The sequence below is a fragment of the Lygodium microphyllum genome, chromosome 9 (genome assembly GCF_053477565.2).
Source record: "Lygodium microphyllum isolate KBCC chromosome 9, Lygodium_microphyllum_v1.1.10, whole genome shotgun sequence".
Lineage (NCBI taxonomy): Eukaryota > Viridiplantae > Streptophyta > Polypodiopsida > Schizaeales > Lygodiaceae > Lygodium > Lygodium microphyllum.
In genome coordinates this window covers 64,864,187-64,878,305 of record NC_141143.1, presented here as the reverse complement: position 1 = coordinate 64,878,305, position 14,119 = coordinate 64,864,187, and the positions used below count along the sequence as shown (strand labels likewise).

Here is a 14,119-nt window from a genome sequence, read left to right as displayed (position 1 = left end):
GTTTCATGCATGGCATTCATGTCACTTGTCACCTTGTCAACCATTGGCATACATATTGTTGCAATCTCAGCTCTTACGAGGGCTTTCATGTCATCCAAACCATTTGCTGCTATCAGCCTTTGCATCTTTGTCCATTGCTTGGCACTTGTGCGAGTGGCATTTTCATGAGCTCTCCTGTTTTGTCTATAATAGAACTTTTTGACCTTAGTGGGGGTCTTGTACCGCCCTTCTGATGTAGTACCTCCTGTGGTTGGCCCGATTGGTTGTGTATCAAGTTCGGTCTCATGTCCACTGGTTTCTTTGTCAGTAGTCTCTGCCATCTCGCAGTTAAGGACAACCACTGAGCGTGCTTGCATTGACCCTACAAACCCTTCCTAAATAGCTGCCAATACCTATGCAGCTTCCAAGATAGCTAGAGTCTCCCTGTGTAGAGACGTGACTCTGTAGGATAGTGGCTGTCTCTCCGAGCAGAGACATGCCCCTGCAGAACAATGCCTTAGCGTCAGCACTCACGTCAGTGTTGTCGGAGCTCACGCCACACATGCCAACACCCGGGGCAGTCGTCCACGTCAGCGTCCTCACGCCAGTATCCAGGCAGTCGTCACAGCATCCCGTCACAGCCATGCTCTGAGAGAGAGACGTCACTGCAGCCCAACACATCAAAGCTGGTGTCACGTCACAGCATCTTGTCACGATCCCGTCAGTGATGGCGATAGATCAGGCGATCCCGTCATAGCATCCCGTCAGTTTCTCGTCAGTGGTCATGTTAGCTCAGGTGATCCCGTTAATATCCTAGTCACAGCATCCTGTCAGTATTTTTGTCAGTGATCAGAAAAGCTCAGGCGATCCTGTCAGCATCCCGTTTGATCACAGTGAAACACAGAAAATTTGCAGGGAAGAATGCTGTATAAGGAAGCAGAATTATACGCGGGTGTAGAGAAAATATCTGCGTATGTCTCCACCTCGAGGATCTCGATATCCATCAGCCCTGAGAGCAATCTCCGCAATCAGCAGTCTGAAATCTGTTAGAGACAATGTGTAGACTGCTGGAAACTCAGCCTATTTATAGGCTGTAAATAATGTCAATAAATGATCAGGCTGGCTGCATTGAATTCAGCGGACTGACGCAGTCGGACTGTTTGACTGCTGCCATGTGGCACTGTTGACATGGTCGCGTGCGTCTAGGAAATGACTCTCAACAGGATCTACATCAAAGCCTTCTTCTACCTCTACACTTGTTGTTACCCAGGAGTCTGTGTTCCTTTATATCCATGCTTTGGAGGAGGAACCTTCTTCAGTGGCTGTCGTGTTTACTAAGTAGCCTTGGTTGGTAGATAGCGACGCTTTGAGTCATATGACTTCATGAGGTGATTTGTTACAAGATCTCTCTTCATCTAAGGGTTCAGTCACTATTGGTGACATTTATTCGATGCCTATTAGTGGTGTTTGCACTTTATCATTATTACCAAACCGTACCTCACACTTTGTTTCGGAAGTCCTCCATGTTTTAGACTTGAGCTTTCCACTCCTCTCGGTTTTTGGTCTGACTAGACTTGGTACCTGGGTTGTCTTCACCAAGCAGGCTATGTTTATTGAGGATTCTTCTTTAGGAGCTGTTTTAGCAATAGGCTGGCAAGAGAGCAGGCTCTATAGACTTTTTCCCCTTCTCTTGTGTAGGCTCCTACAAAGCAATTGTCTATTGCCGCATTTGTTTTTGCTTGTGCAATATCTATTTCACAAGTTCTCTTCCATCCTCCACCCTCTCCTTTGGTGGTTCCCTTGTACCCTCCATCCCTTTTAGAGGGGGACAATCTTGGTTGTGCAATTGTAGATTCCTTGGTTCCTTGTGTTGTACAGGGGGTTTTCTAGGATCTTGAGGAGCTTCTTCATTGGTAATCTTCATGAATGGACTTCATCGACATTGGCATTGCTCTTGCCACCCCGGGATTCATTTCTTCTAAGGCTTTCAGTCCCATCCAAGATCTGAGAGGGGGTGTTAGTAGTCATGGTTGTCTTGCTTTGTCATCTCCTATCTATGAGGCTCAGTTTTCCAGCATTTATTACTGGTCGGACCAGCATTAATGTTGGTTAGCCAATTTTTAGGGCCCAAGGTGCAGGTTGGCCAGATTTGGGGGTAGTTGGCTATATATAGCCCCCCTATTCACTTGGCAAATCATCTTCCTTCTTCCTTGGCAAGTGCACACTCTGACTCTATCATCTTCTTGTGTCTCTAGTGTTGCCGTCATCAATGATCATTGGCTTGATCTGGTGTCCTCATTGACACTGTGGGCTGCGTGCAAGGACTGATCAGTCCTCTTTGTGTATTCAGCACTTATTCCTTGTTTAATCTAATTCTAATGAGGGCAAGGCAACTCGAATTTGCATGTGACAGCCCGAAAGCGAATATCAAGTTTGCATCAATTTTGGATTGCATGCAAGTGTGTCTTCCATGTGGGGCTCATCGTCTCCCATTTTACACTGTTGAGGGAAGATTTGAAGACAGACAATTGAACGGTGGGTTGAGATAGAGCAGCTTAGCCATCAAGGACAACAAAGAGATTGGACAACACTTTCCGGGTCTAAAATAGGGAGGCAACTGTTGTGCAAGCTTTCTCTTATGGGAAAGTTAGAAGATTTTCTCTAATTTTTTCTCATTTCATCTCTCAGTAGATATGAAAACTTTGAGCCCTAATCTACTATTATAGATCTAATTTTACTGAGGTTAGGGTTTATCAACCTATCTTGAGAAGTGTGCTTTCTCAGCCATGCAACATAGGAATTTGTTGTAAATCTGATGGATAACAAGAGATCTAAAGAAGATTGCTCATCTACAGTAAAGGTGGCTTGCAACAAGTGGAGAAGACTCAATTTGTTCTTTCTTCTTGTCTATCTTAGATGCATGCGAAATCCAGTGATAAAAATTGGAGACTTGAGCCTCAAATTTGAACCTGATTGTGTTGTGGTTGCTGATATACTGGCCTTATTGTGCAACCGATGAGGATTTGGGTTTGCATGGTAGCATTGGAATGTGTGCATGTATGCCTTTGTGATTGAGGAAGATTGCTGATGCAAGTTTGGTTAGTTGATGGTAGAATAGGTGAGATTTTGGATCTACAAGAGGGTTGATTTGCATGCAATAGCATAGGGGGAAGTGGGGGACTGGATGCTGCTCATCATTTGGGACTTGCATGAATGTGTTCAAGACTCAATTTATCCCCACATGTGCTTGTGATCTAGGGGTCATTTGGGGCTTCATGCGGCTGGTTATTGGAGGCCTTGTTCTTGACCCAATTTATGGGTAGATGCCCTGTGGATCAAGGGGGAAATTGAACTTGGTAGTTGCTAGTTATAGAGGACAACTTATTAAATGTTATTGTAGAATTGGCTTGATGAATTCTTAGCCATACAATAGGTGTCCCCCCCGTCCCCACACTGCTCCCCCACACAAAAAAAAAACCCCTCCTCGGATTTTGGAACACTACTTGGTGTATGGAGGCCTGTTTCCTCCACTTTCTTGTCACTATGGCTGGATCATCTTCTCACACAAGCAATGCTTTCATAACTCATGCAATAAGTTGCAGCTGAGACAAAACTTAGATCAGAGAACTCTTCTTCCAAGTCATAGGTAGTCAAATGCAATAGTTGCTTCATTCTCTCAGTTCCTTCATCTAGCTTTGTCTTGGTCTACATCAAGAATGACTATAGTCATCTTTTGGTTTGTCATATACTCATTACTATTCTGCTGAGACGTGCTTGTATGACTTATCTTCCCATGGCTTATTAAAACTGAGCAGTTTGCTCAAGTAAGCATTCTGCTAGTTGGAGTGTGCTCATGATGCAATCAACTGGTCCAATTTCACTGAAAGCCTTGGGCTTACAATTTGGCTGTGACCTCAATATTGGAATTCTAGATAAAATATTTCCAAATGTACTGTGTGTTTTAGTGAATGCTTTTCTTGTAGAATGAAGGTACACACTCATATCCTTATTGTTTCTTTGTGCTATATCTGATTTCTACAGGCTGTGCATGCTTCCTGTTTCATGCATGTGCTGCTTGGAGCATTACATTCTTATTATGTTTAGAATGTAAGTTGATAATCACCTTCTTCTCTGCAGCTCGTGACAAGGTGAATAAGCTGCTGGTTGCTGCACGAGAAGGGGATTGCAACACATTGCAAGGTACATTGCTTTTGTTTATATCTTTTTTCTTCTCCCCTTTTAAAAAAAATGCCATCAAGTTGCAGTCTATGCCATTTAGCATGTGTGCTGCTTTGCACATGTATAACGCAATAACATTGTGAATGAGGAAGCATGAATACAACCACACTAGAACTTTGAGAAGAAAGAGGAACAACAGTAGAGTGAGGAGACCGAGAGGACAACTATACCATAAAGTGGACCATATTATTAGCACTGAGAGAGGAACTAGTCTTTGTTTTGGACGTGGTTCTGGATTTTCTGGTTTCTTCTGATCTAACATTTGTGTGTCTTTTCAGTAACTCACAGCATTTATTGCAACAAACTGCTGTATATATTCAGCAGTATGTAAAAACATTATGATCTAATACTTGTTTAAACATGGAAACAGTCTTTACCACGAGTCAGGGCTTTCTAATGCAACTCATTGTTTTAATGTCCAGCAGTATGGAAGAACTCACGGTCTCATATTGATCTGTTTCGACAGCAAGGAAGTCTTTGCCACAATGGTCTAAATGATAGGGCCAATTAGCCAAATCATCTAAGGAGCCATATTATTATATGCACACAAATAAATGACACTCGAATTTAGGAACTGGTAGAATCTTCGTCCTAAAATTTTGAAGAAAGCCTTCAAGCAGGAGGAGGTTGCTTCACTTCTTTGCAAGGAGGAGCAAAGGAACCAAAAGTAATATGGTAGCAATGGTTCTATCAAAGAATTAAAGCCAATGAGGGTGAAGTGGTGGTGTGTGATAAGAAGAGTCACACTAAGAAGATGTGTGAGGAGGAGGAAAATAATATGAAGATGTCTTTTGGAATTGTGGCAGTTAAATGTGGAACTAGAGTGGCCCCTCAAGGACTTGGAATAAGATGGTCCCATGTGAACTAAGATAAAAACATGGTTTGCCACCTTTGGGACAAGGATGGCTTCTGTATCAACCTGGATGTTCTCTTCTAGGACAAAATGGCTCCCTTTGGAGTTTTATTGTCTTCTTCCACCAGAACATCATTAAGAAACTCTGCAATGACGTACTCTAAAATGTGACCAGTGCCAACATGTGTGCTAAAATAGTGTTAGAGCTTTGGTCACCTGCTGTAGGACGGTCATAGGCATGGTCGGGGCAGTTAATGGCAGATTATGCAGTTGTTCCATGTTCAGAGAAGGTTGGGCAGTAGTTTTGCAGTTGCCAGCAGTTTGGGCAGGATTCTGGGCAAGTTAGGCAGGCTGGACAAGGTGGACGGAGTTGCCATGTGGCAGGCTGCATTATTTGCAGCAGCTTTTTTTCATTATTTTATTGTTTTATTTCAGTTGGCCATTTTGACTAGCCAACCTGATCATGCTATTGTATGACTGCTACCTATCTAGGTAGGCTTGCCCAGTCACACACACACTTCAGTTTTTTGCAGGTTAAGTCAGATCTCTGGCTGGTTATACTCACACAACCGATTGTACATATCTGCCTTCCATATTCAGCATTCATTCTCTGCAGTCTTCAGCGTTATACTCTCTCTTTTTTTCTCTGTGCGCGCGCGCGCGCGTGTGTGTGTGTGTGTGTTTTCACTTCTTTCGTTTAGTCAAGTCATACTCTTTTGCATTTACTGCACTCTGACATGGTATTAAACTAGTGTTTAAGGGCTGATCGACTGTGGGCAGATCTGAAGAGTAGGTTCCAGCTCAACACTGAGGCTGTATTTTCAGCATTAGAGAGAGAGCGGGAGGACTTACATCGACACAAGGTTGAAGTGAGCGGAGATGCGTGTGGGAGGGGAAGTAATTTTGCCGTTTTTGTGTAGGATTTGAAACTGGCCTTCCTCGTCGGATAGGATGGTAAATAGTCTGATCTAGCACTAATTATAGCAAGCATAAAATTCACATAAACTGAAAATGCACACTTTATCAATTTAATATTCGACATTTGACACCTTGTTGGCCCTAAAATTGGTACCCCTCTTATATTGCAAATAGGAGTATAATTGAGATCCTCTGATATTCTCTGCTAATCCAAGTGTCTCTTGCTATCAAAACTGACTAGCAAGCTTTCAAACTAATTTGCCCCTTGGTTTGCTTGGGGATTGGCCTTCACTTTGCTTCTTGAAAGACAAATTCAGTCCCAAATGTGATATTGGCTGGCTAGTCTCTTGAATCTTCTCGGAATTTCTCAATTTCAGCTATTGGAGTTGAAGTCCTAGGCTCTCAATTCAGAGCGTACATTCTGAGGCGGTTGTCAAAACCCTATTTTTTGATGTAAATTGGGGTTTACAGCAGAGATTGATAGAAATCTCTTTCTTTAATGGCTCAAACTATTGGAAAATGCCAAGATAACTTGAGAGATGGTTGCATTATGAGAGAGAATGCTCTAGAGAGTGAAATTTCAGAGTTTTATCACGAGAAACACTAAAAAGCTACTACCACCTTGCTCAAATAGCCATGGAAGTTGTCATCTACAGCTTAGAACCACCAAAAAGATCGTTGTCCCCTTCTATATGTTGTCATTTTCACCAAAAGGATTTTAGGCTATTGTCACTTGCTCTTTAAGAGCTTCAAACTGCTGTCACATGTTGTAGAAATGATCTCTGGTAGCTACAAATCACATCAGGAGCCTCTCCTTGCTTCACAGTCTTCTTTTCTCTCACAATGGTTGTAATAGACTGTATCAGCTCCTAAAAACGTTTTTTTCTCTTGCATAGGCAAGTTTTGCCAAGCGACAATCTTCTAATTTTATTTTCAGTATTTTTTATTTTATTACATTAATTTTTAAAATATTAATTATAAAAAGTTATTTAATAATTATCCTATTGCTCAAAGAATTAATTTTATTAGCCAAGAATTAAACTGGCTAAGCCAATTTGTATTTCAAGTATCCTTGAGTGGTTATTGATTTTTAAAGTGGCTTTATTTACTTAATTCATGCCTAGTCTCTAATGTCACCATTGATATTAGAGGCCAATAAATGGGTCTATGTGAAAATTTAACACTAGGTACTACCTAGTATCTGTTAGACATAACTTAGTACAACTTTTATCTTTGACATCCACTGCATCCTTGGAGTCCTTAGTCTGCTACCATGAAATAATTGCCACATGCATCACATATGCTAAACAACCTTGCACATTTAATTAATAATCTAATCAAATGTTACTAGTAAGATTAAAGCATGCCAAACTTTCACGTCCTCGTGACATGATTTGCTGTCCAAAGTGGAGGCAAGGTTGTATTTTCAGCCTTTTACAACAGATTTCAGATTGTAGTTGCCTTCGGTAGGTAAAGCAGATTTTAGAAATTGACATGGAGTTTCAAGCTATTATGGGTCATAAGGTCCTTGTGCTATTGGCTCCTACACATGATCAAAAGCTAGATGGGGAGAACACATTTGGTGGGTTATGATGCTTGCCATCTTTTAGTCGTCGAATGGGGTCATGTGATATGTGGCTTCATAGTTTACAATCCAAGTAGTTGTAAAGCCACAAGGTCGTCTAGGGTGGGCCTTTGTAGTTGCCTCATTAGAGCGAACTTGCGAATGTGGACCAAACTTGTAATGTTGAATGTCTCGAAAGAGATGAGGTGGGGTTGAGCGAAAGTTCATTGAAGGTCCTACAGACTAGCTTGAGATACCCATTGAAATAGAGAACAATGTCGATTGTGATAGTTGACGAGCGACACTATGATTTTGAGGTCTCCATTGCTCTCGGTTTTTTTGGTTGCCACCACCTTGCCTCCCTTGTTGGGGTTACCTTGAGATCGGGGAGTGGGGGTTTGATTTTGTTTTTGTTTGGGTTGTTTGCCTTTAGCCTTTGAGCACTACTTGTTGTCAAAATTGCTAGCTTTTTGTTAGGGTTGATAGTACTTGTTTTTCTTGGATACATTTGCCATCTTGATTTAAGTTGTGATTGGGTGCTTCCCTTTGTGGAGATATGCTAGGGTTTGCAAAAGAAAACAATGAGTGATATGACCATAGTTGAACCATAGAAAACTCAAACGCAAACACTAAATCCAAAACATAAAACACAAAAAATGCAAGACACAAAGATACAATGAGAGAAGAAAGAGAACTTCAAAGTGAATGAATGAATGCTATAAATAAAGGAAAGAATGTACAAGATGTTGAAGGGGGCAGAGTTGTCCAACAGTCAATGGCTCTCATGGGAGTGGGTTGAGAGAGTATTTGGAGTGTGACGTCTACCAAAGACGGATCTCGAGTGCTATAACAGCCAATCAAGTTGAGATTATGCTAAAAGTAGAAGGGCAACATGATGGAAACCGACATGAAGTAGTCTTTGGGATTGGAACTAGTAAACACAAAAATAAAACTGCTTGAAGATAATGGCAGCCAATCATCAAAGAGTGTAGGAGTTGAGTGACAACTGAGGAAGGTGAACATGATGTCGATTGGGCTTGCATTGCAGTAAACACAAGTTGTAGTATGCATTGGAAGTATTTGGACAGCAGGGCAGCCTACTCAAATTGTAAACACAGCTGTCAGGAGAGGTAGAAGTTGGTCAACAGTAGCTTGATGAATCAATAGGTGGCAACAGTTGACAGGGTGCCAGGGATTGTTGATGACATGGTAGCGGTCATGATAGGTCAGACAATGACTAAAGAAAGAGCTGATGATTGAAACTTGCAAGATAAGGATGGGTTGAATAGTAGGCAACCTCTATATAATAGATGAGTGGATCGTTGCTATTGAGCTAAAAGTGCATTAGCTTGACTTAAATAACCCCAAAACGTGCTTAATTAATAAAGAAACCTTCAATAGATGAGTGGATCATTGCTATTGAGCTAAAACTACATTAGCTTGATGTAAACAACCCCAAAATATGCTTAATTAAGAAAGAAACCTTATTATTTTAAAAAGAAATGCGATCCTAGAGAGTAGTTGTTTCACACCTGCAAAACCCTAATTTGGGTGTCCCAAACTTTCTATAAATAGGCATGTAGCCCACTACTCTTTCTCAATCTTGTTTTTGCAGGTTTTAGGAGCCATATCTTTGCTGCCCACACCTTGTTCGTGGAGGACATTGCAGTTAGACCTTTCCCTTGTATGCTGTCATTTGGCGCCTGATTCTAGCCTTCGTCTCCACCTATGAGTTATTGCTTGGTACCCTAGAGTTGTTGCCTACTGTCTAATGCTTGCGTTTGCTGACGTCATCAATTGGACGCGTCTCCATCAATCAGACACTATTGCCGTCATCCAAAATCCGCGTTTGCTAAGTTTCTCTCTTCTCTAGCTATAGCCTACACTCCGTGCATAGTAATCTGCTATTTCTAGTTTTTATCAAAATTTTCTCTCTCCTTAGGTACATGCGTTTTCTCTCTCTCTCTCTCCTCACTGCCTCTCTGCATCAAATCCAGCGCTTTGGCTACGTTTGTTATTGTTTGACACATGGAGACTACCTTGTTGCATTTCAAGATCCGTTCAGAGCACAACACTCTCTCTAGCTGATAACCTTTTTCTTGATCCTAGAGATACGAGAATTTGAGATTTAGTATTCTTTGCATAGTGTGTTTGTTGCATGAGCATTGTATATTCAATATTATTGTGATCACTGTCCTTGGGTTAGCCTACCCCTAATTGTGTTTTGTGTTACTAGTTTGTGCTTTGTTGTATGATTAGTTTTATGTTTTTTGTGTTTAGAGCGTTTCTTCACATGGTATTAGAGCCAAGTTTTCTTTGAGATATCTAGGACTTTGATTGGAAAGCTCATCTCAAGAAGCAGGAGCAACAGAAGGGTAAAATGACTTCGAATACTTCCACATCGCTTCAGACTTCACAATCAAACACGTCCATAAACAATTGGGAGTGGGTTTGCCTTTGATAGATTTGGAATGGTTAGAGAGATTCCAGACTACCATGGAATCTATCGACCATACAAGATTTCAGTTACAGCGTATGATCTCATTCTTATGCATAGAGCTTAGTAGCAGATTAAAGGTAAGACCGAGTTTTTTTCTTTAGATTTGATGCATAGAACTTATGACCATGGAGAAAAGACGGAATCTCCACCACGGATTGGCCATCCACAAGTGGAAACTCGCACGGACTATACACCACTTTCATCATTCATCATTACTCTAGTGTCAGGTATGAACACATCTATTCATAAGACTTTTCTTCAACTTACACACTAGGTGCTCCCTGCCAGGTTCTGCAAAGCCCTTAGGCTACTCCATGTATATCTCATCATGAAAATCCCCATGCAAGGATGTAGTCTTGACATCCATCTAGTACAAGTCCAAGTCAAGTTGCGCGACGAAGGCCAAAACCAAGGATAGGGTGGTCATCTTGACCACAGGAGAAAAGACTTCATCAAAGTCAACTCCATGCTCCTGTTTAAAACCCTTAGCGACAAGTCTTGCCTTATTAGCCGACTTGGGTTTTCCAAGGGTACTTTTCAGCTTTTACACCCATTTGCATGGCAAAGTCTTATTGCCCTGAGGCAAGGCAACCGAATCCCAAGTCATATTCTTGTGCAAGGAGTCTATCTCAGATTGCATAGCCCTCTCCCAAGAGTGACTGTCACCTCTACACATAGCCTCATCATTGGTGAGAGACTCTCCTGCATCTGTTGAGAGATCCTCTTGATGAAGGGATTATTCATAATAATTTTTGGTTTATGAGTAATAAAGAAGATAGATATCTCTTTTTAAACTCAAAATAAGATATTCAATTGAAAGTAGAAGTTGTAAGTATCCCTTCACCTCCTTTTCCTTTAGATGATTTTGTTCCTCATGGTTGAATTGAAGGAGATGTGTCCACATTCTCATCACAATCATCTTTTTAGTTTTATGCATTTAATGGCCAAAAGGGATCCACTTTATTTTCCATTTTCACATCCATCTAAATCCTTTTGGGTTCCCACCTATCCCACTCTCACATTCTGTTGCACCTTTCTTTCATCCTTCATTAAGTGCATCGCATGTTCCACCACACAGTATCTTGGGGGTTTCTGCACACTTAGGTATAACCTTTAGGACACCTCCTTTCTCCCCTATCTGGGCCGATTTTGTGTGATGGAGGCTTAGTCTCTCCTTCTTTCCCCCCTCGCCCCCACTGCACCCAGCACACACACACATTCTAGGTAATCCTTTGGGAGTGCATCCTAAACATATTTGAATGTCCCCTAGTTGATATCATAGTTTGCCTCCATGGTCTTACCTAGTGGCTAGACTGGTCATGCTTCCATTTCTCAATTAACATTTAGACAGGGCTTACGTGTCCTTGTGCCTCCATCTCCCTTATCAACACCTTATTGAAATATTGATGTTTTCGTGCCTACGCATCAATCAACACCCATTGGACACTCACAATCTGTTTTTGCCTATCCTCTTCTTCTCCATAAAATCCACCTTATTCACCTCGATACTCTACACCATCCATCTATCCACCCCCAAGTGGTCGACTTTGAATCCACCATACTAGTGGCATTGCACATGGCAGTCTCCTAAGACAAATTTTACCTATGCTTGTATGTTGGCTTTGCTTGACTTGCTTGTTCTCACGTCGTCTTGCTTGTCGTTGCAGTTATTCTCCATATGATAACCACACACACACATCCTTAGGTAATTCCTAGCACTTATCCTAGTAGTGTGTGGGATTTTTTTGCTTGTTTTCTGAAGGTAATAGGGCTATCTATCCTTATTTCTCCTACTTCGGGGCTTAGTGACTTAATGGGAGGAACACTGATTTGAAACCCTTTCTTAATTCTAAATCTTGTGTAAAACTAAAACAAAGGCCTAAAAAACAAAGTCCATTATTGGTTCCATTCGCTTTTGTAGAACATGGTAGGTCCTTGGGTAGTCCACGAGGGCCCTTGGTCAGATGCCCTGGTCTCTCTGGGGTGATTACTTGGAACCATAGCCTTTGTAGTCTTGGTAGGTCATTGGGCAACCGATGCATACCCTTTGTCGGATGCGCTAGTTGCTTTGAGTTGGAATGCCTTGGGGTAAAAGAAAAAATAATATAAGCGCTTATTCTCATGGCTCAGTTTTGGGTGTGAGAGGGGGTGTTGAGCCAAAATTGTATTAGCTTGACTTAAACAGTCCCAAAACACGCTTAATTAATGAAGAAACCTTATTATTTTAAAAAGAAATGTAATTCTAGACAGTTACTATGTCCCACATTCAAAACCCTAATTTGGGTGTCCCAAACTTTCTATAAATAGATATGTAGTCCACCACTCTTCCTCAATCTTTTTTTTGCAGGTTTTAGGAGCCGTATCTTTGTTGTCCACACCCTGTTTGTGGAGGACATCACAGTTAGACCTTCTCCTTGCTATATGCTATCATTTGGCGTGATTTCAACCTTCGTCTCTATGTGTGTGCTGTCACCTGCAGTCGAGAGCTATTGCTTGGTACTCTGGAGATGTCGTCTACTATCTAATGCTTGCATTTGCTTCTAAGATTATTAGCTGGATTTATCTCCATTGGTTAGACATTGTCACCATCATCCAAAATTTGCATTTATTGAGTCTCTTCTCTAGATGTCGCCCAGTTTTTCTCTCTCCTCAGGTACTTGCGTTTTTGGTCTTTCTCTTTCCTCACTGCCTGTTTGCATCATATCTAGCCGCTCTGGCTGCATTTCCTATTTTTCGAGACACGGAGGCTATCTTATTTCGTTTTAGGATCTGTTTCAAGTACGACACACTCTCCAGCTCATAACCTTTGTCTTGATTCTACAGATACGAGAGTTCGAGGCTCAATATTCACTCCATAGTGTGTTTACTACATGTGCATTGTATATTCAGTAGTCATTCACTTCATTATTCATTATGTTTACTATCTTTGAGTTACCCTAACCCTAACTGTGTTTTGTGTTATCTATTTGTGCTTTGTCATACAAATGGTTTTGTGTTTTCTGTGTTTAGAGTATTTCTTCACACTTCCAAATTGGGGTTTGGCTTAATGGACACATGCACTCTTTAGGAGCATGTATCAGTTAATGAAACTTTAGGTGATTAACATATTTTGGGGCTATTCTAAAGAGCTAATTAACATGTGCCATTTAATGAAACTCTAGGCAATTAACATATATCATTTAATGAAGCTTTATATAATTATCATGTTTTGGAGCTATCTTGAAGAGCTAATAAATTTTTAGCTCAACATCCTTATGACTCACTATTTTTATTGTGATTTTGATTTTGAGGTTTTTTGTACTTCCCTTGTTGCTCCTTTTGAGATGTAGTAACAAGAGTCCCTTTTGAAGGTGAAAGAGAGATGATTTATGGAATTGATGGAATAGCCGAGTATAGCGCATCTTATAAAGGTAGGCATAGTAGGCTGTGAGATCACTTGTTGAACAAAATTGAAGTATTTTGAGGTAACTTGTTTAGGAACAATGTGACGTTGTCATCAGGGGACTTATGGAGTCTTATAGTGGCAAACTTGGTAAGCGTCGGTATTCCACTAGCTTGACCTTAAGGTCATCCTGGTATGTGATCTTGAACTCTTGGAGCTCATGGTCAATGTTGATACGAAGGGCCTAGTCACGAGTTACGCAGTGGTTAGTTAAGTGTTTTCATGGCTTAGATGTAAGCTCAAAGTGTTGAAGCTATGAGTGGAATTTTGGGAGTAAGCCTTGCATATGCCATCAATTCAACTATGGTGGATGAATTCTGTGCTTTCAAAAAGTAGATAACCGTAGGTGGAACAAGAGAAGGGTTTGGTTGGTGTATGCGTAGATAGGAAATTCATACGAAGAAGATTCCAAAATCACTTGGTTTGAAGGATGAGTCTTCACTACTGGTGCACCTCCACCAACAGGGTATGCAAAGCATGAGGACCTAAAACAAAAAGATGTGGCTAAATTTGAAGATTCCCCTAGTATGGTGTGTGGCGTAATAGGAGGAATAGTGAAAGATGATGTGAATGATGGTGTAAATGAAGGTGTGGAAGAATGGAGCAAAAGGGTGGGATTTGAAG

The 14,119-nt window shown here is 41.1% G+C and overlaps 1 protein-coding gene across 5 annotated transcripts in view; it reads left to right on the top strand.

The window, feature by feature from the left end:
• TPR10 (ankyrin repeat family protein) overlaps nt 1-14,119 on the top strand; it is a 157,303-nt gene that overhangs the window by 49,862 nt on the left and 93,322 nt on the right. For all 5 annotated transcript variants that reach the window (XM_087684661.1, XM_087684659.1, XM_087684660.1 and 2 more), the window contains one exon: nt 4,117-4,179. In XM_087684661.1, coding sequence (XP_087540787.1) covers nt 4,117-4,179 — 63 coding nt within the window. The remainder of the gene's footprint in view (nt 1-4,116; nt 4,180-14,119) is intronic.